The sequence below is a fragment of the Zingiber officinale genome, chromosome 4A (assembly GCF_018446385.1).
Source record: "Zingiber officinale cultivar Zhangliang chromosome 4A, Zo_v1.1, whole genome shotgun sequence".
In the NCBI taxonomy this organism is placed as follows: Eukaryota; Viridiplantae; Streptophyta; class Magnoliopsida; order Zingiberales; family Zingiberaceae; genus Zingiber; species Zingiber officinale.
In genome coordinates, this window is record NC_055992.1 from 42,825,953 (window position 1) to 42,852,350 (window position 26,398).

A 26,398-nucleotide genomic window follows, 5' to 3' on the forward strand; every position below is an offset into this window, starting at 1 on the left:
TATTCTCCGTTATAGAAACAGATCCTCCTTCACCTGATGAAGAGGAACCTGCCTATAGTGCTGCCTTATAGAGGTTTAAGCAAAGGGATTATCTCTGTCATGGGAAGATTCTGTCTGTCCTCTCAGACGCACTATTTGATGTGTACTGTTCAACCTCTTCAGCTAAAGAGCTGTGGAAATTTTTGGATAAAAAATACAACTCTGAAGATTCTAGTTTAGAAAAGTACACTGTGGCAAAATTCCTAAACTTCAAAATGATTGAAGGCAAATCTGTAATTGAGCAGACACATGAATTCCAAGTTCAAATTCATGGTCTTGCCGAAGGAGATATGCCCTTACCCGAAAAATTTCAGGTCTTATCAATCATCGAAAAATTGCCTCCGAGTTGGGAAGATTTTGGCATGACTCTTAAACATCGGAGAGGTAAAATCTCTCTAGAAGATTTGATGATTTCCTTAAATATCGAAGAAGAACATCGGAAGCAACATAAAAATGATGATACAAGAATGCCTATGGATTTTATTCCAAAGGCAAATGTAGTAGTCTCATCTGACAAGAAGAAATTCAAAAATCAGAAAATGAAGAACAAGATGAAACCCAAACCAAAGATTCAAAAGAAAAATGTAACCAAACCGTGCTGGGCATGTGGACAAATTGGGCATTATGTCAAATTCAGCCCTAAGCGAAAAGACAAGGAGAAAAACCAAAGCAATACGTCCAACATCAAAGCACAAGCAAATGTCGTGACTGCTAGTGACGACACCAGCAATAGGTTTGTTACCTTCAAACCCGAACTAAACTTGATCTATCAACCTAATGAATGGTTAGTTGATACAGGTGCAAATGTGCACTGTTGTGCTTATCGCTCTGCCTTCCTTACTTATCAGGTAATTGAAGGCACTTCCGTAACCATCGGGAACCATTCTGCAGCCAGAGTGTTTGGGATAGGACAAGTTGACTTGAGGTTCACCTCTGGAAAAGTCCTGTCACTGCATGAGGTGCATCATGTTCCAGCGGTCCGTCAGAATTTGATTAGCGGGTCAAAGTTAGTCCGTGCTGGTTATGAGTTGAACTTTAAATGTAATAAAGTTGTAATATTACATTTAGGAACCTTTATTGGAAAATGTTACCTTAATGAAGGTTTATTTAAACTCAATGTAGAAAATGCTACCTTAAATAAATCTACTGATATTGATTGTTCATATAACATTGAGTCTTATGATATATAGCATGACATATTAGGACATGTCAATTTTAATACCGTGAAAAGGATGATGAACCTAGACATGATTCCTAAGCATGCTATAAATAATAAGAAAAAATGTGAAGTTTGTGTGCAATATAAACAAACCCGAAAACCCTTCAAATCAGTTGAGAGAAATTCTGATATTTTAGAATTGATTCATACTGACTGTTGTGAGTTTAACGGTGTAATAACGACATATCATAAAAGGTATTTCATCACCTTCATTGATGATCACTCTCGTTATTGTTATGTTTATTTGCTGAAAACTAAGGATGAAGCTTTAGATAAATTTATGATTTTTAAATCTGAAGCTGAGAATCAAACAAATAAATCTGTTAAGAGGTTAAGGTCCGATAGGGGTGGAGAGTTTACCTCAAACCTGTTTCAAAAATTTTGTCAAGATATAGGTATAATTCATGAGGTAACTGCTTCATATAGTCCTCAATCCAACGGTATAGCAGAACGAAAAAATCGAACCCTTGAAGATATGATTAATTCCATGTTAGGCAGTTCTGGGTTACCCAACTTCATATAGGGGGAAGCTCTATACACTGCATGTCATGTGTTAAATAGAATCCCCATGAGGTCTACGGATAAAAGCCCATATGAGCTTTGGAAAGGTCGGAGGACAAGTTTGAAATACCTTAAAGTGTGGGGGTGCCTTGCAAAGGTACTAGTACCTGAACACAGAAGGAAAAAACTTGGTCCAAAGACCGTAGATGGTATCTTCTTGGGTTATGCTCAAAATAGTATTGCATATAGATTTCTGATTATTAAATCAGAAATTTCTGGAATAGATGCAAATACTATTGTCGAACTTCGCGATGCTACATTTTTTGAGGATATATGTCCTATGAAGACAAGAACACCTCAGTCTATATCTAGTATTCCTACTAGAGATAAGCTTGCTTCCGAAGAGGCCCCATTATCCGTAGAATGTATACCTTCCTCAAGTCACTCTAGACTAGATGAATCTAGTGAGTGTACAGAACTGAGAAGAAGCAAGAGGCAACGTGTGTCTACAGATTTAGGCCAGGACTTTATCACCTATAATATAGAAGGTGACCCTGTGACATATAGAGATGTTATGGCTTCTCCTGAAGCTAAGCACTGGAAAGAGACCATTAAAAATGTAATTGACTCTATTATCTCTAATGCCACTTGGGAGTTGATAGATTTACCTCCTGGGTGTAACACTATAGGATGTAAATGGGTGTTTAAAAGAAAACTAAAACCTTATGAGTCAGTAGATAAATTCAAAGCCCGCTTAGTTGCTAAGGGATTTAAACAGAAAGAATGGATTGACTATTTTGACACTTATTCTCCTGTTACTAGAATTACTACAATCTGAGTGTTGATAGCATTGTCATCCATATATCATCTTGAGGGTTCGTCAAATGGATGTCAAAACGGCATTCCTTAATAGAGATCTTGAAGAAGAGATATATATGGATCAGCCTGAGGGACATGTAGTTTCTGGAAATGAGAATAATGTCTGTAGGTTAGTTAAATCTCTTTATGGTTTGAAGCAAGCCCCAAAGCAGTGGCACGAAAAATTTGATAGTGCTATGCTATCGTTTGACTTTGAAATGAATGACTCTGATAAATGTGTGTATGATAAAATGAAAGGTGATAGTTGTATCATCTTATGTTTATATGTAGATGATATTCTACTTTTTGGTTCTAACCTTTCTATTATTAATGAGACTAAGACCCTCTTAAGTGGTAAGTTTGATATGAAGGATATGAGTTGTGCTGACATGATTTTAGGGCTGAAGTTGACTCGATCAACTGATGGAATAGCAATTTCTCAGTCACTCTATATTGAGAGAGTATTAGAGAAATATGGTTATAGCCAAGTTAAATCTGTAGTCACACCGTATGATCCTTTAAAAACTCTCCACAAGAATAAGAGTTGTGTGGTAGTGTCTCAATTAATATACTCACAAATAATAGGTAGTCTAATGTATTTAGCAAATTGTTCTAGACCTGATATTTCTTTTGCTATATCGAAATTGAGCAGGTTTATCAGCTGTACGGACAGAACGCATTGGGATGCATTAGACAAAGTACTCAGATACCTAAAAGGCACTATATCCTTGGGCTTGTGGTATGGGAGATTCCCTGCAATCCTGGAGGGATATAGTGATGCTAGTTGGATAGCGGACACTGCTGAGTGTAAAGGCGTTACTGGTTATGTCTTTACACTTGGAGGCGGTGCAGTTGCTTGGAGGTCTGTTAAACAGACGATTATAACCCGTTCTACATCTGAGACAGAATTGTGTGCTTTGAATACCACAGTAACTGAAGCTGATTGGTTGAAGGGTCTTCTTTCTGAAATTCCCTTGATGATGAAGTCAATACCTTCTATTTCAGTACACTGTGATAATCAAACAATAATAGCTCAGATTAGAAGCTCCAAGTATAACCAGAAACAAAAGAGACATGTACGAATACGATTAAAGTCTATTCGTGAATTAGTGTCTCTTGGAGTGGTGTCATTGGATTTTGTATGTTCAAAGGACAATATTGTTGATCCACTCACTAAAGGGCTTGATTCTGAGAAAATCAAGAGATCCAGTAAGGGAATGGGACTGAGGTCTATCCTGGATTCATCTATAGCAGCAACCCAACCTATCTGATTGGAGATCCCAAGAAGTAGGTTCAATGTGGTATAAACAAGTTATAAGGATGAATCGTATGCATCAAATTGATTGAGATATAATCTCATAGTCTCTTCCCTGGATAGATGCTTGACTGCTAGTAAGGATGAGCTTAGGAGCTCTTAATGAGTTCAAGGTCTTAATGACAAGATGCTTGCAGTACATCCTTGGAGAACTCACCTATGTAAGTGTAACTGTGGAGCCGCAGTGTGGGGGGTCTAAGCAACTCTCCTTAGCACTTATGAAACAAGATTCGGTGGCATGGCCGTAATGCACCAACCCAGAAGGATTCAACCGTCGCCAGTGATGAGTTGTTACCAATTGATCTTCACATATAAAAGGTTTAAGATCAAGACTCAGTTCTCTTCAAACCTATGTGAATAAGATTGGTGTACTTAGGTGAAAATTCAAACCGAAAGGTATTTTCACTAAAAGCTCATTGCAACCAAGCCTCAGAACTTATCTTTGTTTTCGACTAAAATAATTTGAATTAGTGGGAGATTGTTGAGTTTTAATTCACATTATCCCTTATGCTTTTAGTCTCACATTGCTAAGCTAAGAAGGTTGGAAGGCCTTATATATAGAGTCCTTCTATCCATGCTTAGCAATGTTAAGGGGACTTACATGCATGCGCGGGCTGAGCCCAAATCAGGTGGTTTCGGGGGGTTCGAGCCGGAAATCCATAAACCGGGCGCGATGCACGCGATCATCGCGCGCAGGGGGGGGTGCAAATCCCCAGCTCGTGGGCCTCGCGCTTGCGGGCGGCCTGGTCTGTTTTTTCCAGTTTGGTGACCTGGTTTATTTGGTCCGGTTTGGTTCTGTCACTCGCACCTGGTGGTTCGGTTCTGCCCGCGCGAGGAAGCGAAGCAGCGCGACGGCATCTGTTCGGTTCTGTCCGCGTCGCGTGAGGATGCGAAGCAGCGCACCCGCGCGTGAGATGAGGAAGCAGAAGCAAAGCGTGCGTCGCTTCCTCTGCACTGCTTCAAGTATATAAATACACTTCCTCTGCTCCTTCTCAAATCACTCCGAAAAAAGCAAAGCATTCCTCTGCTCTCTGCTTTCTTGTTCTTCTTTTTCTTTCCAAGTTCTGAGGCTTGATTCTGCGATCTGAGGTTGAGTCCGAGTGCGGGCGTTCGTCTTGGAGTGCACCTACGAACGGTGCGAGCGGTTGTCGGATCTTGGGAGGATTTTATCGGAGATTCTCTGCACCGTGGGCGGCAATAAATTCTCTAAAGACAGTCGGTAAGCCCGACGCTTCAACCGGAGATACACAAATTCTTAACCTTACTCTTATTACCGTTTATTGCATGCTTGTTATTTATTGATACAATTATATATTACTGTGTTAGCATAATCATATCACAAAATATATATATATATATATATATATATATATATATATATATATATAAACATCCGCATTATTCGTTCATCTACTCAGAATTTAGATTTACGAACTATTATTTTATCATCTTCAATTCTTCATGATAGAAGTTGTTTGGACTTAAACTATATTTGATTAAAATATTTATTATTTATATATTATTTTAATTTGTCAAAGAATAAATATTATTATATTTTAGATCGTCATGCACATGAGTTGATGTTGATGAGATCAAGAGGCACGTGCCCCGCTAGATAAAGTAGAAGATACTGTAGTGCAATACTAGTCTAGTTGATAACTCTTGCAACCTAGCTAACTCCCACCAGAATTACAAAGCTGAAGATTGTTTGAATATTTATACTACCTTATTAAGGCTTTTCATTGTAACACCTATTTATCAGCTATATCACATACATTTTTGTTTAATAGGATATTGCCTTTTTTTTAAATAATCTTTAGATAATTTAATATTTATAATATGCTAAAGGATGGGTTTCCTTATTAGAATTTTAATTAGCTAAAGATGGTTTTAGTCAATTGAAAATAAAAGCCAGTCGTTTAAGTAGTTTTATCCACTATTTGAAGTTTTTTTATGCGATTATAAATAAGGATACGAAGGTAAGTCAAAATACAATAACTCATTACTCTCCATTCTTGTAGTTCCAAAGTGCTTTCTCATCACCTAAGATCTTAAGTTATATAGACTTCGAACTTTTATAAGATTTTTTTTTCTTTCAGTGTTGTTTTTCTCTCGTACTTAGTTCATTTTTATACATATGAGAAAAAAGCTTTTATATAAAATGTCTCCAATGAAATTCTTTTAATGGTGAAACTTTTAACGAGTGACTCAACTAATTAGTCAATAGACCGTGAAGTAAGATGAAATTGTATAAATAAGATTATACAATTCTTTTATAAAAGCTTTTAATGAAATTCTTTTATTTTCACTATGTAGCTTTGTTTTTTTACAAGAGTAGTCAAAATTCTTATTTTTCAATTTTATAAATATTCACCCCTAAAGCTACTATTCGATCCTCCACCTTCCAGCATTGAAACTTATTTAACACAGTACTGAGTTAGTAAGATTATAAACATAATTCCGTATTAAAAGTATATGGAAAAGTTTATAGATTTAAAAGAAAAAGATATCTAATATAAAAAAAATTGGATATAATTTAAAAATAAATCATGAGGATTTAGATCTAAGGTGGATAATATCATACCATTATGAGATATATATATATTGTTGACGAGTAGCTCATATTTGGATGAAGGGATATCATGGAAGAAAAATCTGTTAAGATTTTTCGTAATAAAATTCTGTTAAGATTTTATATAACAGAATTTTGTTATGTTTTTCATAACAAATTCTGTTATGATTTTACCGGGTCTGGGGGGTTTAGCAGTATTTATAGGGATCATTGTAAACCCATTGTAGATCAGACAACACAAGAATCATTAGATGTGATTCTCTTGTGTAGAAGAGAATTCTAATAAAGCTTCGGCTGTTTTGTGGAGTAGGCAAGTCGTCGAACCACGGTAACTCTTCTTCTTTCTCTTCTTCTTCTTCTTCCTGGTGTTTGCTCTCTTTTGTGCGTCTTTGTCTTGTTGTTCCGCGCGATCTCTTTTCTCTCTTCCTCTTCTTCCGCGGTTCAGAAAGGTTGAGAGGTATTGCCCTCTCTTTGCACAACAATTGGTATCGAGCTCGGGTTTTTGGCGATTTCTTCAACATGTCGGGACGACTTCTGCAGTTTGATATGGTGAAGTTTGATGGAACCGGAAACTTTGGATTATGGCGGAGAAGGGTCAAGGACTTGTTGGTGCAACAAGGCATGGTGAAGGCGCTAGGAGAAAGGAAACCGGAAAGCATGGAGAAATCAGATTGGGAAGAACTTCAGGCGATGACAGTAGCAACAATCGGGCTTTGTCTTACGGATGACGTGATGTACCATGTCATGGACGAGGAGTCACCGGTGACAGTTTGGCAAAAGCTGGAAAGCCGGTACATGTCAAAATCATTGACAAACAAGTCGTATCTCAAGCGAAATTATTCGGTGAAGATGATAGAAGGAACCGATCTGAGCCGGCACATCGATTCAATCAGATTGTAAGTGATCTAAAGCGGATTGATGTGAAGATCGAAGACGAAGACAAGGCGCTGATGTTGTTGAATTCTCTACCTTCATCTCCTACGTACGAGAATTTGGTTACTACTTTGATGTGGGGTAAGGAAACTCTCAAATTGGAGGAGATCACAAGTGCGTTGCTAGGTTTTCACCAAAGGAAGAAAACAAGCGATGAAATTTCTCAAGGAGAAGGACTTGTGGTAAATAGCAACCAAGAGCGTGGTAGGAGCAAATCTCGACATGGATATGACAACAACAACAAGACTCGTTCTAAGTCGAGAAGGAAGAAGGTGATCACGTGCTACAAATGTGGAGGTAAAGGTCATATCAAGAGAAATTGTCCAGAGATAAAGAAATATGTTGCAGAGAACAAAAGTAGTTCGGCAAAGTCTGCAAACATAGTTGAAGAAGAAAATTCAGAAAGCGATGATGGAGATATGCTATTAGTTATGTCAAGTTCGGAGCAGCTGGCGGATGCATGGATTTTAGACTCTGCATGTTCATATCACATGACTCCAAACAAGGATTGGTTTGACACCTATAGGGCAGTGGATTCTGGTTCAGTGTTGATGGGAAACGATGCATCATGCAAGGTTATCGGCATAGGGAATGTCAGAATCAAGATGTTTGATGGTGTGATCAGAACTTTATGTGATGTCAGATATATACCAGAGCTAAGGAAGAACTTGATCTCACTAGGCACACTGGATGGTATTGGTTGTAATTACAAATCAGTGAGCGGGGTGATGAAAGTCAGCAAGGGAGCTCTGACGGTAATGAAAGGACAAAAGGTAGCAGGAAACATCTACAAGTTGATAGGGACTACAGTTGTAGGTGGAGTCGCCTCGGTGGAGTCTAAATCAGATAGTACTGTCTTGTAGCATATGCGGCTAGGGCATATGGGTGAACGTGGGATGCTAGAACTTCACAAGAGAGATTTGTTGAAGGGTGTCAAAACGTGCAAGTTTGAATTCTGCAAATTCTGTGTTCTTGGGAAACAGAGCAAAGTGCAATTTAAGATGGCAACAAACAAGACGGAGGGGATTCTGGACTACGTACATACGGATCTCTGGGGACCGGCCAGTGTAGCATCACGTGGAGGGCACTTGTATTTTGTGAGTTTTACTGATGATTTCTCACGAAAGGTATGGGTATACTTTATGCGTCACAAGTCAGAAACTTTTGCAAAGTTTAAATTGTGGAAAACTGAAGTAGAGAACCAGATAGGAAGGAAGATCAAATGCCTTAGGTCGATAATGGGACTGAGTACACAAATTCAAAGTTTCAGGAATTTCGTGAGCAGCATGGGATAATGAGGCACTTCTCGGTTCGCAGGACACCTCAGTAGAATGGGGTAGCGGAAAGGTTGAACAGGACAATCATTGAGAAGGCAAGATGTCTCAGGTGAATGCGGGGCTTGCAAAGAATTTCTAGGCGGAAGCGATTAACATGGCATGTTATCTCATTAATAGATCACCAAGGGCAGCACTAGAAGGCAAAGTATCGGAGGAAGTATGGACAGGGAGTCAAGTAGAATACTCTCATCTTCGAGTTTTGGATGTCCAACCTATATGCACATATCTAGTGAGGAAAGATCAAAGTTGGATGCAAAGTCAAAGCAATGCATTTTCTGGGCTATCAGAAAGGAGTTAAAGGCTTCAAGCTTTGGGATCCTAAGGCAAACAAGGTGGTGATCAGCAGAGATGTGGTGTTTGACGAGAAAGCTATGTTACAACGTACTCAGGAAGAAGGAAAGGAAACACCACAAAGCAACAAAGAGAAAGATATTGTGCAGGTGGAGCTAGAGACTCATGACTTCGATGATTCTAGCTCAGAGCACATGGAGCATCGCACTATAGCTAGTGGTAGAACGAGACGAGTCGTAAAACCACCCACTAGATACGGATTCGAAGACTTGGTATCTTATGCACTTACCACTAGTAGCGGAGACCCTACATCTTTTCAGGAGGCAATACATAGCTCTGAGAAGAACAGGTGGACGGGTGCTATGGCAGAGGAGATGGAGTCGTTGCATAAGAACCAAACGTGGGATCTAGTGGAACTTCCTGAAGGAGAGAAAGCTATAGGGTGCAAGTGGATATTCAAGAAGAAAGAAGCAATGTCAGAGGGAGAAGAAGTGAAGTTTAAGGCTCGGTTGGTAGCAAAGGGGTATTCACAAAGAAAGGGGATTGACTATGAAGAAATTTTCTCTCCAGTGGTAAGACATACGTCAATTAGAGCGGTATTGGCTTTGGTGGCACATCACGATTTGTATTTGGAGCAAATGGATGTGAAGACGGCATTTCTTCATGGAAATTTGGAGGAGCAGATTTTTATGTCACAACCTGAGGGATTTAGTCAGTCCGGACAAGAGCAGTTGGTTTGTAAGTTGAAAAAATCGCTCTATGGACTGAAACAATCTCCTAGGCAATGGTACAAACGTTTTGATTCATACATGATTCAAAACGGATATAGGAGATGCGAGTATGACTGCTGCATATATGTGAAGGGCCTTGAAGATGAATCACTGATTTTCTTACTACTATACGTAGATGACATGCTCATTGTTGCGAAGAAGATGAGAGAGGTTGACAAATTGAAGAGGCTACTGAGCAAGGAATTTGACATGAAAGATTTGGGAGAGGCCAAGAAGATTCTTGGGATGGAGATTCACAGAATAGAGTTGCAGGGAGATTATGGTTGTCTCAACGTAGCTATGTGGAGAAGGTGTTGGATAGGTTCAACATGAAGAATGCAAAGTCGGTGAGCACACCCGGTGCATCACTTCAAGTTATCCAGTATACAATGTCCAAAGACGGATGACGAGATCCAAGAGATGTCAAAGGTTCCTTATGCCGGTGCAATTGGTTGTCGATGTATGCCATGGTTTGCGCAAGTAGTTAGTATGGTAAGCAAGTTTCTCTCAAATCTGGTCGACCACATTGGGATGCAGTGAAATGGATTTTCGGATACTTGAGAAATACAACTAATTATGACATCATGTTCAGTAGACAACCGGAAGATCCTTTAGTTGCTGGGTACGTAGATGCAGACTATGCAGGAGATTTAGATAACAGGAGGTCTACTACAGGATACGTATTCACTGTGGCAGGAGGACCTATTTGTTGGAAATCTATGATATAATCTATTGTTGCATTGTCTACTACGGAATCCGAGTACATGGCAGCAGCTGAAGCAGCGAAGGAAGCTTTATGGCTTACAGGGTTGGTCAGAGAACTGGGTGTTCAGCAAGGTGGAGTCAAGTTGTTATGCGATAGTCAGAGTGCTATCTATTTGGCGAAGAATCAGGTGTATCATGCGAGAACCAAACACATTGATGTGAGGTTTCACAAGATCAGAGAGTTGATTGCTTCCGGGGAAATTCAACTTGAGAAGGTTCACACTGCAGACAATGCTGCAGATATGCTGACAAAGCCAGTGGCCACAGAGAAGTTTAAGCATTGCTTGAACTTGATCCATATCTCTAGATGCTAGAGGAAGGAAGCCCAGACCCAGAGATCCAGATGGAGTTTTGTCCAGATATTCGTATTCTTCGAAGGGGTGAATATTCGCCAAGGTGGAGATTGTTGACGAGTGGCTCATATTTGGATGAAGAGATATCATGGAAGAAAAATCTGTTAAGATTTTTCGTAATAAAATTCTGTTAAGATTTTATATAATAGAATTTTGTTATGTTTTTCATAACAAATTCTATTACGATTTTACCGGGTCTGGAGGGTTTAGCAGTATTTATAGGGATCATTGTAAACCCATTGTAGATCAGACAACACAAGAATCATTAGATGTGATTCTCTTGTGTAGAAGAGAATTCTAATAAAGCTTCGACCGTTTTGTGGAGTAGACAAGTCGCCGAACCACGGTAACTCTTCTTCTTTCTCTTCTTCTTCCCCTTCCTGGTGTTTGCTCTCTTTTGTGCATCTTTGTCTTGTTGTTCCGCGCGATCTCTTTTCTCTCTTCCTCTTCTTCCGTGGTTCAGAAAGGTTGAGAGGTATTGCCCTCTCTTTGCACAACAATATATACATACACAAACGGGTAATCTTTACGGGTGACAGTTGGGAGAATTTGTCAACAATGGTGCTCATGGTGAAATGATAATAATCTCTCGAGATGCAACGACATTCTTAGTAAAAATAATAGTATTCCAAATTGCACCGGCCATGAAAGGAGAATGCTCGAGTAGAGAAAAGAGGAGCCTTCATTGCTTTATTTTTGGATCAAATGATGAACCGCCAAAACGATGGATTACATGTAAGAACCAAGACAACTTCCTCTATTTAAATGAAACAATTTTTTAAAAAAAAAGAATTATAGATTTAAATTCGTTAATGAATCATTTTTTAATTTCCTTGTCTATCTTAAATCGGATGGAAGGAATTTCCTTCCTCCCTAACCAAACTTCATTAAACTCTAGCGAACTAATAGCCTCGAGCTCGTTGTAAGCTAACAAGAACTTAGTACAATTCACGAACTAGCTTGACCAAACTACCATGAGCTCAAGACTGGTCATGAACTTACTAGTGTACCATGAGCTCAAACTAGCTTGACTAGACTAGTTTGATGCATAGATGGTCAAAGCCCTTTGTAGGCCTTAATTTGAACCAATTTAGGCTGAATCTTGCCCATTAAAATCGATTCCGACCAAACCATGAACATATACACGAGGAAACAATCTCTTTACTAGGGAAGACAAAAAAATCACCAAACGTGGAGAATATGTGTCATAATATCTACTAAATAAATATTTAAATAATCTCAAAATCCTATCGATACAATACTAACAAAAGATCAAAATAACATTAATAAAAAGGATAATTTCAGAACTTCCAAAAAAACTTTAAATGACGTTTTTTGAATCTAAAATTGGACCGCTATATGTTACACCTAATAATAATTATATATCTCCTAATAAACTTCAATTTAATACATTATGAGCCCTGTAATTTAACCCAAATTATAAGCAATGACCTCCCAAAACTTACGATCAAAATGGTCCCAAAACTCTAAGTTATGATATTCCACATCCCAGACCCCTCTTACATCAGAAAACAGTGGGTGATAGCCAAATGAAAGCCATAGAGTTTGATTCCCTTCTCTCCGCAACCCACATTTATAGGGTAGATGGAGGAGTTCAGCAAACAAGAATGTTAAGGATGATAATAGATAGAATAGACTTAATAAACAGTATGTTGTTGCCTTGATGTAAAGAATACACTCGCATGATGCTTTCATGATTTGGTAAGTATTAGAGACTGGAAATGATCATCCAATTCACAGTTCAGTGAAGTTTACTTCACAATATAGACCAACGAAAACAAGGTTCTTCGGCTGTCATACCAAGTTTCATCACAACATAATTTGAGAATGATCAATTATCTCCAAACGTGCTTCTCTAAAACATTTGAGAATTTGGACTCAGGAGCAAAGCCGACAATTTGCTACCAAAAACTTGGGGCTGATTGATTCAGTTTCTACCAAAGAGGTATTCAATATCCACAAAAAAACCCAGCTCTGATTGGCATGTTAGTTCATTATTTAGTAATCTATAAATCTCCTATGGCAGTTGCGGCCAACAACTCAAAATAAGCATTAAACAAAATAAGGTGGAGAACTATGATCATTGTAATAAAAATATGACCTATCTAAGTATGTTTACAAAGCTGTGGCATGATTCATTGCGATGCTCCAGCAACAGTATCCCTCTTTTCTTCTCCTTGCTGCTCCTCTTTTGCAAATTCCTCGATTAACATTCTTTGCCTATGCGTTAAATTACTAGCAAAGCAAAGATAAAATGAGTGAGTGATTTCCAGACAAATGGAAATGTCAGGGCAAAGATGGGATTAAAAATGTGTTTAAGAAATTTACACTGGTATCGACACATTAAAATGGACATACTGATCGCCATATTGCGAACTATTTCTTGTCTTTATTCCTGTAGAATAATTCACTTGCTTGAGTATCATTATTCGAAGTTACTAAATTTATTGGTTTTCTCTCCCGAGCTAACACGAAAAAGTCATAATTCCAAATAGCATCATAAGTGTATATAGAATTGGCAAGCAAGCTTGCCGTCAGTAACAACAATAGGATTCTCTAAAAAACATTAAAAAAAAAAAAGTTGAATGACAAATCTTGGCTATAATTACCTTTTCCTCTTAAGACAACCTTCTGACCAGGTTGAGTTCCAGGTTTAACCTGAAAGGTAGAAGAAACACAAGCATATACTGTCTAGTAGACTTGATCAACTTGAGATATTCTAGTATTAGGAAGCCAGGAAATATACCTTAAGATGTACATCTCCAGTAAGAGTTGGCACTTCAATAGTTCCCCCTAAAATCGCCTGAAAAGAACATGAGATAAATTTGCTCAGCATCTGTGCCTATTCAGAGGAAGGGCCTATGATCACTAATTCTGACTACTCAAGAATTTGCATTAAGATACTAGGATGCTTAGAGGTGGAAAAACCACCAATAGATTGTATAGTTATAAAAGTTGAGACTGAAGCAAAATTTTGATTAGTAAATGTAATAAAAATAATAATTTAATTAATTTTGACATGGTGTAAAAGCTTGTACAAAGCTCAATAGAGGGATGTGATTTATATTGATACGGTGATGAAGCATTACATAGCTTAATGGAGGGGTATACCCGACCTCAAATAATTGAAACAAAAACTAGATGACAAACTCAAACAAAGAATTTACCACTTAAGCACCAAAAGGGAAAAAGGAACACACAAACCACTTGAACTAAAAACTATGACGTAAAGACACCATTCCTCACCTTTTGGTCAGTTCATGAACTTGAGAACTAATATTGTTATCCAACTGAAATCAATAGCAATAGAAATGGCCAAATTGATGTCTAAAACACTAGCAATTCCATGAGTTCTACAAGAAAATCTAACAAGCATCCAATCCAGTAATCCAAGCTGCTACGAGCTTACGCGATGAGCATACTGAAGCAGTTACCTGAGTGACACCTAAGACAGCATCAACATGAACATCTGATTTCTCTCTCCGAAAGACAGGATCATTCCGGACCTGAATATTGAATTGGCAGAGTTAGTACATTCAAAGAATCTCTCTCTCAGGTATAGAAACAAGGATTACCTTTATGTTAATAAAAAGATCACCAGATTGATTTCCTTCAGGATCTGCTCCCCCACTTCCACGAATTTGTATTGTGTCATCATTATCCACTCCTGTATGAAAATGTAGCAAAATCTAATTGTTCTGGACCGGGAAGAGTAGAAACCATTTCTGTTAGTACAAATAATTTAGTACTAGGATAATTTTAATTAACCCCATAAAGTTTGCCTGAATTTGTAATTTGCAACCAAACTTCTAAAGTCAGTTTAAGTCAGTTTGCTCCATAGAATCTGCTATATATTAGAAAATGGCACCTGAACCTATAGAAAATGTATGATTCCATGACAAATGATGCTTGCCATCCAGAAACAGACGAAAAATGTGATGGGAAGCGAAACATTAGTGGATTGAGAACTTCATGAAAGATTGTTTGAAGCAAATTGAATAGGAGCAAACTTAAGGAGGCAACTAACATATCCAATTGGCAATCACGATAAATAATGTAATACATTAAATTGCTAGGTTAGTTATATAAGATGATTTTGTCAGTTCCAATAAAATCTTCAGTGTCAAAATGGAGTTGAAACTTGATAGATGATCAATGAGCAGCACTGCCCAATGTACATAATCTAAATATTAGGACATTAACAAATTTGAAGTAAATGGTACACCATGTCCCCTGATAGCTTCTTTTGGAAATAGTAATTGAATGAAATAGACATAGAACAAGCAAGTTGAGAAAATACACATGTTTAAGTGGTAGATGTGGATTTTGACAAAAGTCTGAAACAAATTACAGGTGCAAAATGTCTTCAGACAAGCATAGGAATGAACTAACTTTTCATCTTTCATACATACCAGGCACTATATCCAGATTGATTGATTTCACACCTTTCACCACTTTCTGTCCTTTGCATGAGCTGCATACATTCTATAAACATGAAAAAGATTTTAGGATAAAATCAGCAGGCTTAGTGAGTAAAAGGAGAGCCCAAATATGCAAAAGCACAGTAACTAATTTGAAATAAACATTTAACACATGATTCTATGACAATATTCTTCAGTTGATCTACATACAACCACATGGAACAAGCATCAAAGCATAAAAGAAAGAACTTCTGCAAAAACTTGGATGCAAGATATGAGGGAGAGGAGAGAGTGACAAAAAGTAGATAAATGATGGGCATACTTTTCCCTCTTCCTCCTTATATATTCCATGCACATAAACAGACATTTAGAGTTGAAAATTTCAATATTGATATGATAGAAAAAAGATATTTTAAACAGCATAAGTTAAGATTATTAGAAATAATATGTTTCTCCTCCAGCAAGATTTGTTCATACTATCTGAGTCATTGACTTCTGATTTAATTTTGCCCCTAGAAAAAAATTAATTCATAGCTGCTTAACATGACTAAAGATAGCAATGATCAAGAACATGTGCAAACCACAGAGAAGGGCTTCAAGACTATAGTCGTGCCTACTAATTGGTGGTAAATATACCTTACATAATTAGGGATGAAAAGTCATCCAGACAAGACAATGACAACCTAAATGTTTAAGTTATGCATAAATATCAGAAACATCTTAAAGAAACTATGTGAATTTCGAGATGTTTCCTGTTGATAGACATTGTTTTCGTGGCATTTCAAATTTCTATTTTGAATTATATAAATTGTGAACTCTGATATTGTCTTCTCAAATTTTCACTAGTAACTATTCATTTCAACACAAACCAAAGTACTGAGTTCGGTCATAGATTATTCAACTACCTATAAAACTTAGCTTGTGTTTATGATCTTCCTAATTTTGCTTTAATCATTCTTCCACGCCTTATTTATTGAATTAAATTTATAAAAAAGTATAATATGTTCTATCAAACTCCAGGAATCTGTGAAGGTGCAGCTTTCCAATGAAATGCACATATCATTAAACAAATTTTACCCTCATGGTTCGCCCTGATCCACCACATTGTGAGCATGATATCTGAAATCTGACAGGACCATTTTGCATGAAGATCTGCCAATAAGTGAAAAATTAATTTTGCTTAGAGAAAATATCATTAGAATAATGAATAACCAGGTTCATAAAGTGTTAGTGTTCCTGATCCAACCATTCCAGAACCTTTGCAGGTCCTACATGCTTCAGGCTTGGTTCCAGGAGGATAACCCCTACCACCTGGAAGAATCTTCAAAATTTTAGTTTCCAATGCTTTGCCAGCAATATTTGGAAAAGGTTTGATTTTTTAAAAGAGAAAGCAACCACATTTATCCAGTGATCCAGATAGATGTTCAGTTAGTATGAGTGGCATGCCTAGACAGAGATGCCCAAACATGGCAGGTCAATTTTAAATCTGTGGGGAATAACAAGAGGCATCACATACCACATGTTTCACAAGCGAGAACAGTTTGAAATGACACCGTCTTGGTGCACCCTTGGACTGCTTCCATAAATGAAATTTCTAGTGGAATCTACAGAAGATGAAAGAGTGCAGAATTTAGAAAATCGAAAACAAACAGTAGCTTCAATCATGGGGATATTACAGGAAAAGAGAATAAACCTTAACATCTTGTCCTCCAGCATTTCCACCTCTGAACATGTTTCTGAAAAACTGTTGAAGGGATACAAACAAGACATGATCAAAATTATGAAACAAATCAATGATATAAATAACCATAGAAACATAGATATTCAACTATATTAAATAATCCAGAGTTGCTGTTTTTTATTGCAAGGACACAGGATTGTTTGCCAACTGATACCCAGTTGAAAGAAACATATATGAGCATTGTCCATAACTCACTGCAGAATAGGTTGTGGGCATCTTGAATGAATTACTGTCTTAATTCTACATAATCTTACACTAGTTACCTTAATCATACTACATTAAACATATTCTTTAAATATATTTCAGAACAATGTAGGAGTTCTATAGAATTTTGTTTCTTTCTTCTTCAAACCTATAACCGAAGAACTTGAAATGCCATTTTTCTTGTAAACATAGAAGTCCCATTAAAAATTGAAACACTCTTTCCTTTTGGTAAATCCCTATGTCAGTACATGGTTGAATCCCAAGCAATCAAGTAATTCATAAATCATGTTTTAGTTGTTTATCTTTAGCAAATTATGTGTAAAGGTTAATTAGTGATGCCAATTTATTTGCTTGAGTAATATTTTCTGTTTGAAAATCTACGAGAGACATCTGCAAAATTAAGACATCTGCAAGAATATAAACTGTACAGTCTACCCTTGTTGTCAGCTAAAATCTTCAATGGAAACTCACCTAACTCAACAAAAAATAATAATCATTTGCACATCAAGAATACAAAGGCCATGTGTAATTACTAAAATCAACATAGAAACTAAAAAATCATTTGCTAAAGAACGGACATCATTAAATCAACTAGCAGTATACAGCACACAGAAGCAATGTGTAATCACTAAAATTAGCACAGAAACTAAAAGATCATTTGCAAAAGGGCGCACATCATTGAATCCACCAGAGTTGCCAAAAATGTCTTCAAATGGATTTCCAAAGCCAGCGCCACCAAAAGGCCCACCAGAACCAGGATCACCTCCTGCAGCAGCTTGTTCAAATGAATCAGGACCAACCTGTGACATTAAGCCCCATAAATTAGCTCCAAAAAGAACAAGGCTTATAAAATTGCTTGTAGATGAAATAAAAATATATATATATATATTCTTGCAGGTGCTAACTTGTATAAAATAATCAGATAGAAAATTGTTGCCTGTATCACATTTTATTAATTTCTACTAGAATTGCATATCGCTTATGAGAAATTTTAGGATTATCAACTAGTCAATAATGGCATATAGTACAAAATCCAACACCTATGGCACATTTGATTCAGGGAATGCAAATGCTAGTGAATAAAGTTTGACTTGGGGAATAGAATAAAACAGAAATAGAATAAGTATGCCTTGGTTGGAATAAGAATATGGATATATCAAGATAACTATTCCTAAGTTTAATACAAGGAAAAGTTAAGAAGAATCAAAATGGTCTACAATTTTGTGAGATTGGTATTTCAAGAACTGCTATTCCATGCTCATTTTGCAACAATTTGCAGGACAAAAAGTGATAAAAAAAATGCAAACATCAGTTAAAATTGATCAGCCTGCTCAAGTATAGTTAGTGTTAGAGCCAGGGTTCTCTGTCTGTAGTCACATGTATGCAAGCAGAATGGTCTATGATGTGCTTGTATTGAAGGGATGCTTTCCTATGTGGCTTGTTATTTTGGGTTGGATTAACTCTTCCTCCTCTTAAACACAAACAAGTGACACCAACAGTTTCTCTTACACCATTCAGAAGCTTGCTTGCAACGACAAGCAGTGCAGCTAAAATGTCTCTCTCATCCAATTGAGACAAGAAGGAGAACCTTGTTTCCCAGGACCTTCTCCCCTTCCACAATCTTCTCCCCCAGGGCGTAGCACAGACAGTGGACGCATGACATCTCTGACGCAATGACCAAGGGTCGATTCTCAGGAACTGACGACCTGGGGTTTACCTGCATGTACCTCCCTCCATATCCGTAGGGTCGGCACTGGGGGCGTTAATGTAGCGGATCTACATTTAAATATAGTTCTCAATTTGGTAAGAGGATGTTAAAAAAACTGATTCTTCTTGATTCTCACTAACTTGTTAGACTTTAGTGAAATATTGCCATCTTCCAGCCATATTTTTGGTTTATTGCAGCCCTTGTACATCATGTGTTCAATATCGCAGTCAAAATCAGTTTGGATCTTGAGGATCCTGAACCAACTTGGAAGATCCATACAGGATCAGCTAAGTTCGATTACTATGAGTTTCACAACAAAGTGATGAATCTCAAAGTACGTCATCTGCGATAGTCTTCTCCATTCTAACATTGACTTTGCATTACTATTTCTTCCTATATTCTGTTTTCTTCAGTTCCCCACATTGACATTGTATTTCTTTCATTACTATCAAACATCAATCATCATTTTTGTAATTTAAAAAAAAAAAGTGCGAACAAAATATAACTCAGTACCTGGTCGTATATCCTTCGCTTATCCTCATCCTTCAACACCTGAGAGCACAAATACATTTAGTGTTTCAATAGTTAAGAAAGATTGAATGTAAAACAATCTTACTACCTCATAAGCACGTTGAACTTCTTGGAACTTTCTTTCTGCATCACTATCATCTTTGTTTGTATCAGGATGGAGCTTCTTTGCAAGCTATATAAAATCCACAAAGTCCAACTTCGTGACTTAGATAAAATATACAGAAACTCCATTTTATACTAAAGTATTTAAGGCAACAGGAATCAATAAACCTTTGTATGTTTAGGGATGACAATTTTTCCCACGGGTTCAGGCCCTTGGGGAAAACCCGAAATTGGGGCAGATTCGGGGAGACATTTCAGATATGGGTTCGGGTTCTGGGGCAAGTATGGGGATGCTATCCTCATCCTCGAACCCGTCCCAATATAGGAAAAGTTTATGATTTCTAATCGGGGAATCCCCGCCCCGAACCCCATCCCTGTCGAACCCCATCCCCGCCCGCGGGATGGGGATTCCCCAATTAGATGGGGGCGAGGATTGGGATGGATTCAGAGGCGGGGATATATTTCGGGGGCAGGGATGGGGAGGGCAAACCCGCCCCCGCCCCGCCCCAATGTCATTCTTATGTATGTTTATTCATTAATAAAAAATAAACAATCGAGGTACTGAAAAAATTTGGAAACTTATTAACAACATCAACAAAGAGCCAAACATACAATTATTTGAAGTACGTGAATACTGGCTTTCTATAGCATGGTTATGTAATGATTCATGGCTCGAATCATCCAATTTGATTCAGATGCAATTTGATTCGAACTACATGTCCGAATCAATTTTGAAGATTACAATTCATAATTCCATGAATTGGGTTAATCAGACTTGATCCAATTAAAAACAATATGGAACAATGAATTTAGGGCTAAAAATTTCTCTTCTTCATGTTCTGTATTCAATGAACCCTTGTCAACCATTCAGCTGTTCATGTCCCATCCTCACACTCGTCAGAGAGTGTCCTTCAGCAGCATTTTCTTCCTCAGAGGACGTCTTCCTCAGTATGCATCTTCTTAGGCAAGCTCCTAGGTGGTTGGATATCGTAATTAGTACAAGTCTTCAACCAACATCTTTTCGGTAGAGACATCAACCACCAGACATCATCGACTGCAGAAGTCTTCACTGCAGACTAGTGCTTCACCGAACTTCTTCCTCAACCATTGAACATCTCTCAACAAGTGGGTGTCCTTGCACATCTTCAGAAACCAATCGCACATCTTAAGAAACCAATTGCACATCCTCAGCAACCAACTCCCACCATATGTCCTTGAGCATCCTCAACAACCAAGTGACTTTGACCAACATCCTCACTCCTCGGCCACCTGGCCACCCAACATCAGGGACCTCATAGGCATTTATATTTTTCGTCGACATCTATAGTCTATGTTCCTCAACCGTAACTTTTCTTTTTAATCTAGATATCCAGCTCTTCAAACTGACTATTCCTAGAGGTGACCGCCCAATCCAGTGGAAGTTTCCCACGGACCACCATGGTAAATCGGGAAGTGCTCGCAGTTGTCCATCCGGAATGGCCAATGTTCTTAAGTTTGTCACACCAAACCTGACATCTAATGGGATCCAACCAACCCTTGTCTCCCAGCAGAAACCCCCGACTTTTAGCCCTTTTGAGACCAAAACATCTCTATTGAGATAGAAGAATGATAATCTCAAGAGAAATTGACAAAACAAAGTACTTGGCATAACCAGATTATTATATATTATAGGCTACTATAGGTGCCGACTTGTAGCTACTCTCATAAACAAATTAACTGTGTAATAAGGTTTCATTTTCTTTAACTCTGTCCTTTACACTGTGTACCATATCTATTTTTACTTTCAGTCCACTGCTTTATAGTTTGATTTAATCTACATTTATGTTTCTGAACTTGAGATTAATAGTACACATCCCTGTGTTGATTGTTCGCCTGTGGCGTTGGTGGAAAAAAACATTACCTAGTGTCTAAGCTCTCTTGATATATAAAACTTGGGTAAAAATGCCGCCCAAGGATGTCTCATTTTTATGTAAAGTGTCTAATATGCCCCTCTAAACCCACTTAGATGGATGTATACTCATCTACTCACCCAAATAAAACTAAATTGGTCCTCTTCCAACCTACATCCCACCCTAGTATTACTACACTTCTTTAATTCCATCAAACCAGCAAACACTCATTTTATCTCCCTATCATCATTAGACTTCCCTCTTCTTCATGTATTTCTATTTTTATTTTTTCTCCATTTTCATGCGTAAACTTTGAAATTTTTGTTCATTTAGAAACATCTTTCTACCCTATAAACATTGAAAAAAAACTAAAAAAATTTACATTTCGATTCTAGATGGTCCAAGGAACACATAGGAGCACTTATTTCTGAGTTTAGAACAATTTACATTCATTTAGAAATTTTTTGTTCAATGCCGCTAGATTAAAGTGCTCTAAATTGAAAAAGAAAGTCATATCTCAACTTGATAGGGCCCACAAAACACATAGCAATGTGTTCATTTGTGAATTCAAAGCAATTTAGCAGTTCCAAGTGTGCTTATTTGTGTTTGTGAATTTAGAGCAAATTTAAGTTCATAGCAGTTTTGAAAGAACTACTTTATGGTCTTAAATTGTTCTAAATTGGAGAAGAAAGACATATCTCGACTCCGAAGGATCCAAGAGACACAAAAGTGTTTGTTTATGGAATTAAACTGATTCGAGTTTATGGTTTTGAAACCCTGTTACATGGTCCCAACCTACCCAAGTTTCAAATATATAATCCTTTGTTATGACATAAATATTATGAAAATGTAATGCCAGATGTTTATTTCTGCGGTGCTAAATAACTTTAAATATTCACAGATAGCATAATTCCACAAGGGCTCTAGAAGCATTACATCACACAATTATCGAAATAAATTCCAGTGGAATGGTTGTGTTTGAGAGATGGAATAATCCAAATAAGTCTCATAAGGCACGATATTGCATTATCACCAGGACTACTGTTTTTTTCTCTTTCACTTCTAAAGTTTTGCCCTTATGCCATACACACTTCGCTACACCAGTACCAGAACTGCCATTTACTGGAGATAAGTTTGTTCAAGAGCACTTTTATTGTTGTAGATCAGGCGAAAGTGGAAGAAAGTTATATTTTATTATTGAAGAATCACCAAATTGTAGAATAATAATGATACATGTAAAAAAAAGTTGTAACTCTATAACTTTGATATATGTGTAAGGAGGTAAATTGTAACTCTAAAAATGATAATGTGCATGGAGAAAATTTTTTGAAAATCTTCGATGCATGCATAGAGAAAGAATTATAGCTGAAACTTTGATTTATTTGTTCAAAACTAATTCTATATTTGTGTAAATATAAAAATAATGAATTTTTCAGCTCCTAGGGGCCCATAGAATACAAAGAGTGTTTGTTTCTGAAGTCAAAGTAGTTTAGTTTCAATGTAGCAATTTTGATTAAAACTACATTACATGATCCTAAACTACTCTAAATCCAACTCATTGGATTTGTTTGTGAAATTATCATTTCCCAAATATAATGGTTAAGATTATCCACTCATTTAACAAAGCGTGAAAGTAGAGAATCAGAACAAATGCTTGTTCCTTTCTCAGATTAAAATTTTCCCAAGGTTTCCATTGCTTTATTACTGCATCTCCTCGGCAGCAATTAAACGTGATAGAAGAATTTAGCAAACAAAATCAAACTCTCACATTTAGGCTTAGACATAACTGATAATCAATCAAAAGACTTTGTCAAAGATAATAATAACTTTTTGTTTTAGTAAATATTATTAACTTGTCCACGACAAGTGAAGAAAAACAAAGCAAGAGAGAGAGGAAGCGAACTACAAAACTGCCAAAAATAACAACAATGCAAGAAGAAGCAATAAACAAATAAATAAATATCCTAATTACTAAATAATGGAAGGCAACAATAGGAGGAAAAAAATGTCAAAAGTGAGTGATAATAATTAAAGAAAACCTGGTGTTATCTCTATGAAGAGAATTTTTTTTCCAAACAAATTTGATTTGACCAAAATAACCAAGAAAAATTGGCAATGCAGGAAAAATGGAAAATGCGTTATAGCCGAAATTAATCATGACCACAACAAGGTGATGCTCAACCAAAACAAACTAACCCTCACAATTCTCCGCAATGCCACGTAGGTAAAATGTGAGTTCATTTGGGTTGCCCAGCATAATAAAAAGGTGAAGGTTACAATATGGTCGATATCAAGCAAATGTTTTCACTATACACTCACAAATGTGTTGAATTAATGATAAAGACACTCCATATTTCAAAAAGGACTTTAGCAAGGTGCATTTTGGAGAAGCACAAAGTTAATTTCTCACCTTTGGAAGCTGAAAGATATGTTGGACAAAATAAAGTATTCTAAAGGAAGCCCAAAGCAAAATTTGGACAGTAAGAGGGACAGTAAGAGGGTTTTTCTTAAGTAGGAAAATGCTACCTAGAAATTAAGAACATCGAGATATTAGTATATTACTATCATCACCTTCTAGATAAAGTGGACCTATAAATATACAATTTTGTGCTTGGACAACCACAATGAAGAATTAAGATTTGAATTTCTCCTCTTCTATCCCTATATTATACTCCTCCGTTCTCCTACTTCTTCCCTCTTCTTCTACTCTTCCTCCTCCTCTGCTACAGTAGTACATCATTCAGAGTTACACAATGTCCTGTCATGATGGGGTGAACTTGACCTTGTTGTCAAAGGTGAAAGTGGATCCTACTACTCTATAACAGAAATTATGAATGAAAATATTTATTAGCAAACTATTTATATTACTTACTGCGTAATAAGCTTTCTTGATATCAGAGGCACTTGCATTCTTGCTAACACCAAGTACATCATAGTAGTCCCTTGCTAACACTGGCCGTGTGCCTGTACACGTAAATGAAGATGTATAGTGATACAGAAAATTTCTGCCAATCCAACTTAAGGACACTATCATCTTTAACCATAGACTTTTAAACTAATATAAGCAAAGTGCTTACCATGAAATAATCTGCTTGGAACAAAGTTCATAGTATGTGCCGCATTAGGAAACACATTCAACTTTACTGCAGAATTCAGGATATTAACATTTAATCATCTTAAAAAGAAAACATAAAACGCCCAATCATAGAGGGGGGAAAAAATCCTCTCTTTCGACTAACTCCACAATCCCATACCCGTACGGCGCGCAGCACCCACTTCAGAGTTTCCAACCAAGAAACCTAGAGACAAGCTGCAAACCGAACGGCCCGACGTACCACTCAACTGCACGAAACAACAAGGAACTTGGAAGTTGGAACCACCAGCGACAGAGCAAGGGCAACCAGAGAGACAAAAAGGAGGGTAAATTACAGAAGCGGCGGCGTTTGGTGGTTCGTCGAGGGGCTTCGATCCGAGGGACCTGCGGGTGCACCAGATGGCGAAGCGGGTGGCGCGGGGTCTCAGCATGGTAAAAGTCACTCCTTTTCTGACCTCAAATCGTGGCTGAAGGGAACCAGATTGGAAAATCAGCGGAGTAAGAGAGGAGCCGATAGGTGATAGCAAAATCGGTGCTTTCGATCAAGAAGACCGAGTAAGGGGAGGAAGTGGGAGGCGACCCGCGCCGGCGAGGTTTTTGGGCGAGAGGAAGGAGGGTAATTAGGGCATAGAAACTTGGACTAAATAAAGAGGAGCGGGGCAAAATAAAACGGGAGGACAGTTCTACGTAATTCCAGACGTTGGGTAATGAATGGATGCTTTAAGATTCGCACATGGATCTGATTGGAAGATTTTGCAGACTCATTCATCTAATGGAATAAGAACCGGTATTTCACTCTCTATATAATGAAAACAAAAAATCACATTCATTAACAGAACGTCTGGAATTATGGTTTTTATCTCTAATGACGACAAAGTTCATTATGATTTTGATTATATCTTCCAATTAGATGTGGCATATTTCTTTGTCGAGCCTGAAAATAATATTGATCACATTATTCAGTGATCATACATTAATATTTTTTTCTCGCCTGAGAATAATATTGATTACGCTGTTCAGTGATCATAATTAATATTTTTCTTTTCTGTTATAATTATGAATAATAATTTTTCATTTATTTTGTCGTATATTTTCTTTAAAGTATATTAATTCTCTTATTTTTACAAGAAGAAATGGAAAATTTTCAAATCGGATTCTCAAATATCATTGATAATGAACAATGCAAATCTGAACACTATGCAAAAGTATAGCAATAATTGAAGACTCTAGAAGAACTAACATCCTTTTATTCAAAGAAATGAAAATTTTTTATCAATGACACTTTATATTCCCCTAAGTCAATGTCTCAGAGAAATATATTAAGTTCTGAAGATATCCACATAAATGGAAATTACGTTGAGATTATGGACGAAGATAATAGCAAATACTTATACATTACAAATATTATCTTGGGTAAAAAAATTATGTTAGAAAAATTAATCACAATATCATCTAGATTATTCTATATAAATATACGTATCATTGAAGTATATGTCATTACGAATAAGAAGTTATTAACAAGATGGTCACAAGTGTGTTTATTATCAACTTGTAACCAATCATTTGTGAGGTTTCTTGCACAAATTATTTGATTAAGAACTCATTTCCCGGATTATCCAATTAAAGTCATACATCTCAATAATGTCAAAGAATTTATTTCCCATACTTTTAATGATTATTGCATGTTCATTGGAATAAATATTGAACATCTTGTAGCATATATTCACACACAAA

The 26,398-nt window shown here is 37.0% G+C and overlaps 1 protein-coding gene across 1 annotated transcript; it reads right to left on the minus strand.

Annotated features, from left to right (window-relative positions):
* Window positions 1–12,949: 12,949 nt before the first annotated feature.
* LOC121969866 (chaperone protein dnaJ GFA2, mitochondrial-like) lies at window positions 12,950–25,318 on the minus strand. Its single transcript, XM_042520150.1, has 18 exons — window positions 25,000–25,318; window positions 24,825–24,912; window positions 24,648–24,713; window positions 24,443–24,534; window positions 19,668–19,751; window positions 19,562–19,600; window positions 18,015–18,140; window positions 17,089–17,139; window positions 16,912–16,999; window positions 16,642–16,706; window positions 16,473–16,547; window positions 15,387–15,459; window positions 14,550–14,641; window positions 14,409–14,480; window positions 13,721–13,777; window positions 13,584–13,632; window positions 13,303–13,369; window positions 12,950–13,209 (listed from the first exon to the last, which is right to left on the minus strand). Exons 1-18 carry the CDS (start codon window positions 25,093–25,095, stop codon window positions 13,110–13,112), a joined length of 1,380 nt encoding a protein of 459 aa, XP_042376084.1. The 5' UTR covers window positions 25,096–25,318; the 3' UTR covers window positions 12,950–13,109.
* Between the last annotated feature and the right edge of the window lie 1,080 nt (window positions 25,319–26,398).

Coding starts and splice junctions, on each gene's coding strand:
- LOC121969866 (XM_042520150.1), bottom strand. CDS start 25,095: ATGCTGAGACCCCGCGCCACCCGCTTCGCCATCTGGTGCACCCGCAGG. Junction 18,141..19,561: donor AGCGAAGGATATACGACCAG/GTACTGAGTTAT, acceptor TTAATGTCACAG/GTTGGTCCTGATTCATTTGA. Junction 16,707..16,911: donor TCTCGCTTGTGAAACATGTG/GTATGTGATGCC, acceptor AGATTCTTCCAG/GTGGTAGGGGTTATCCTCCT.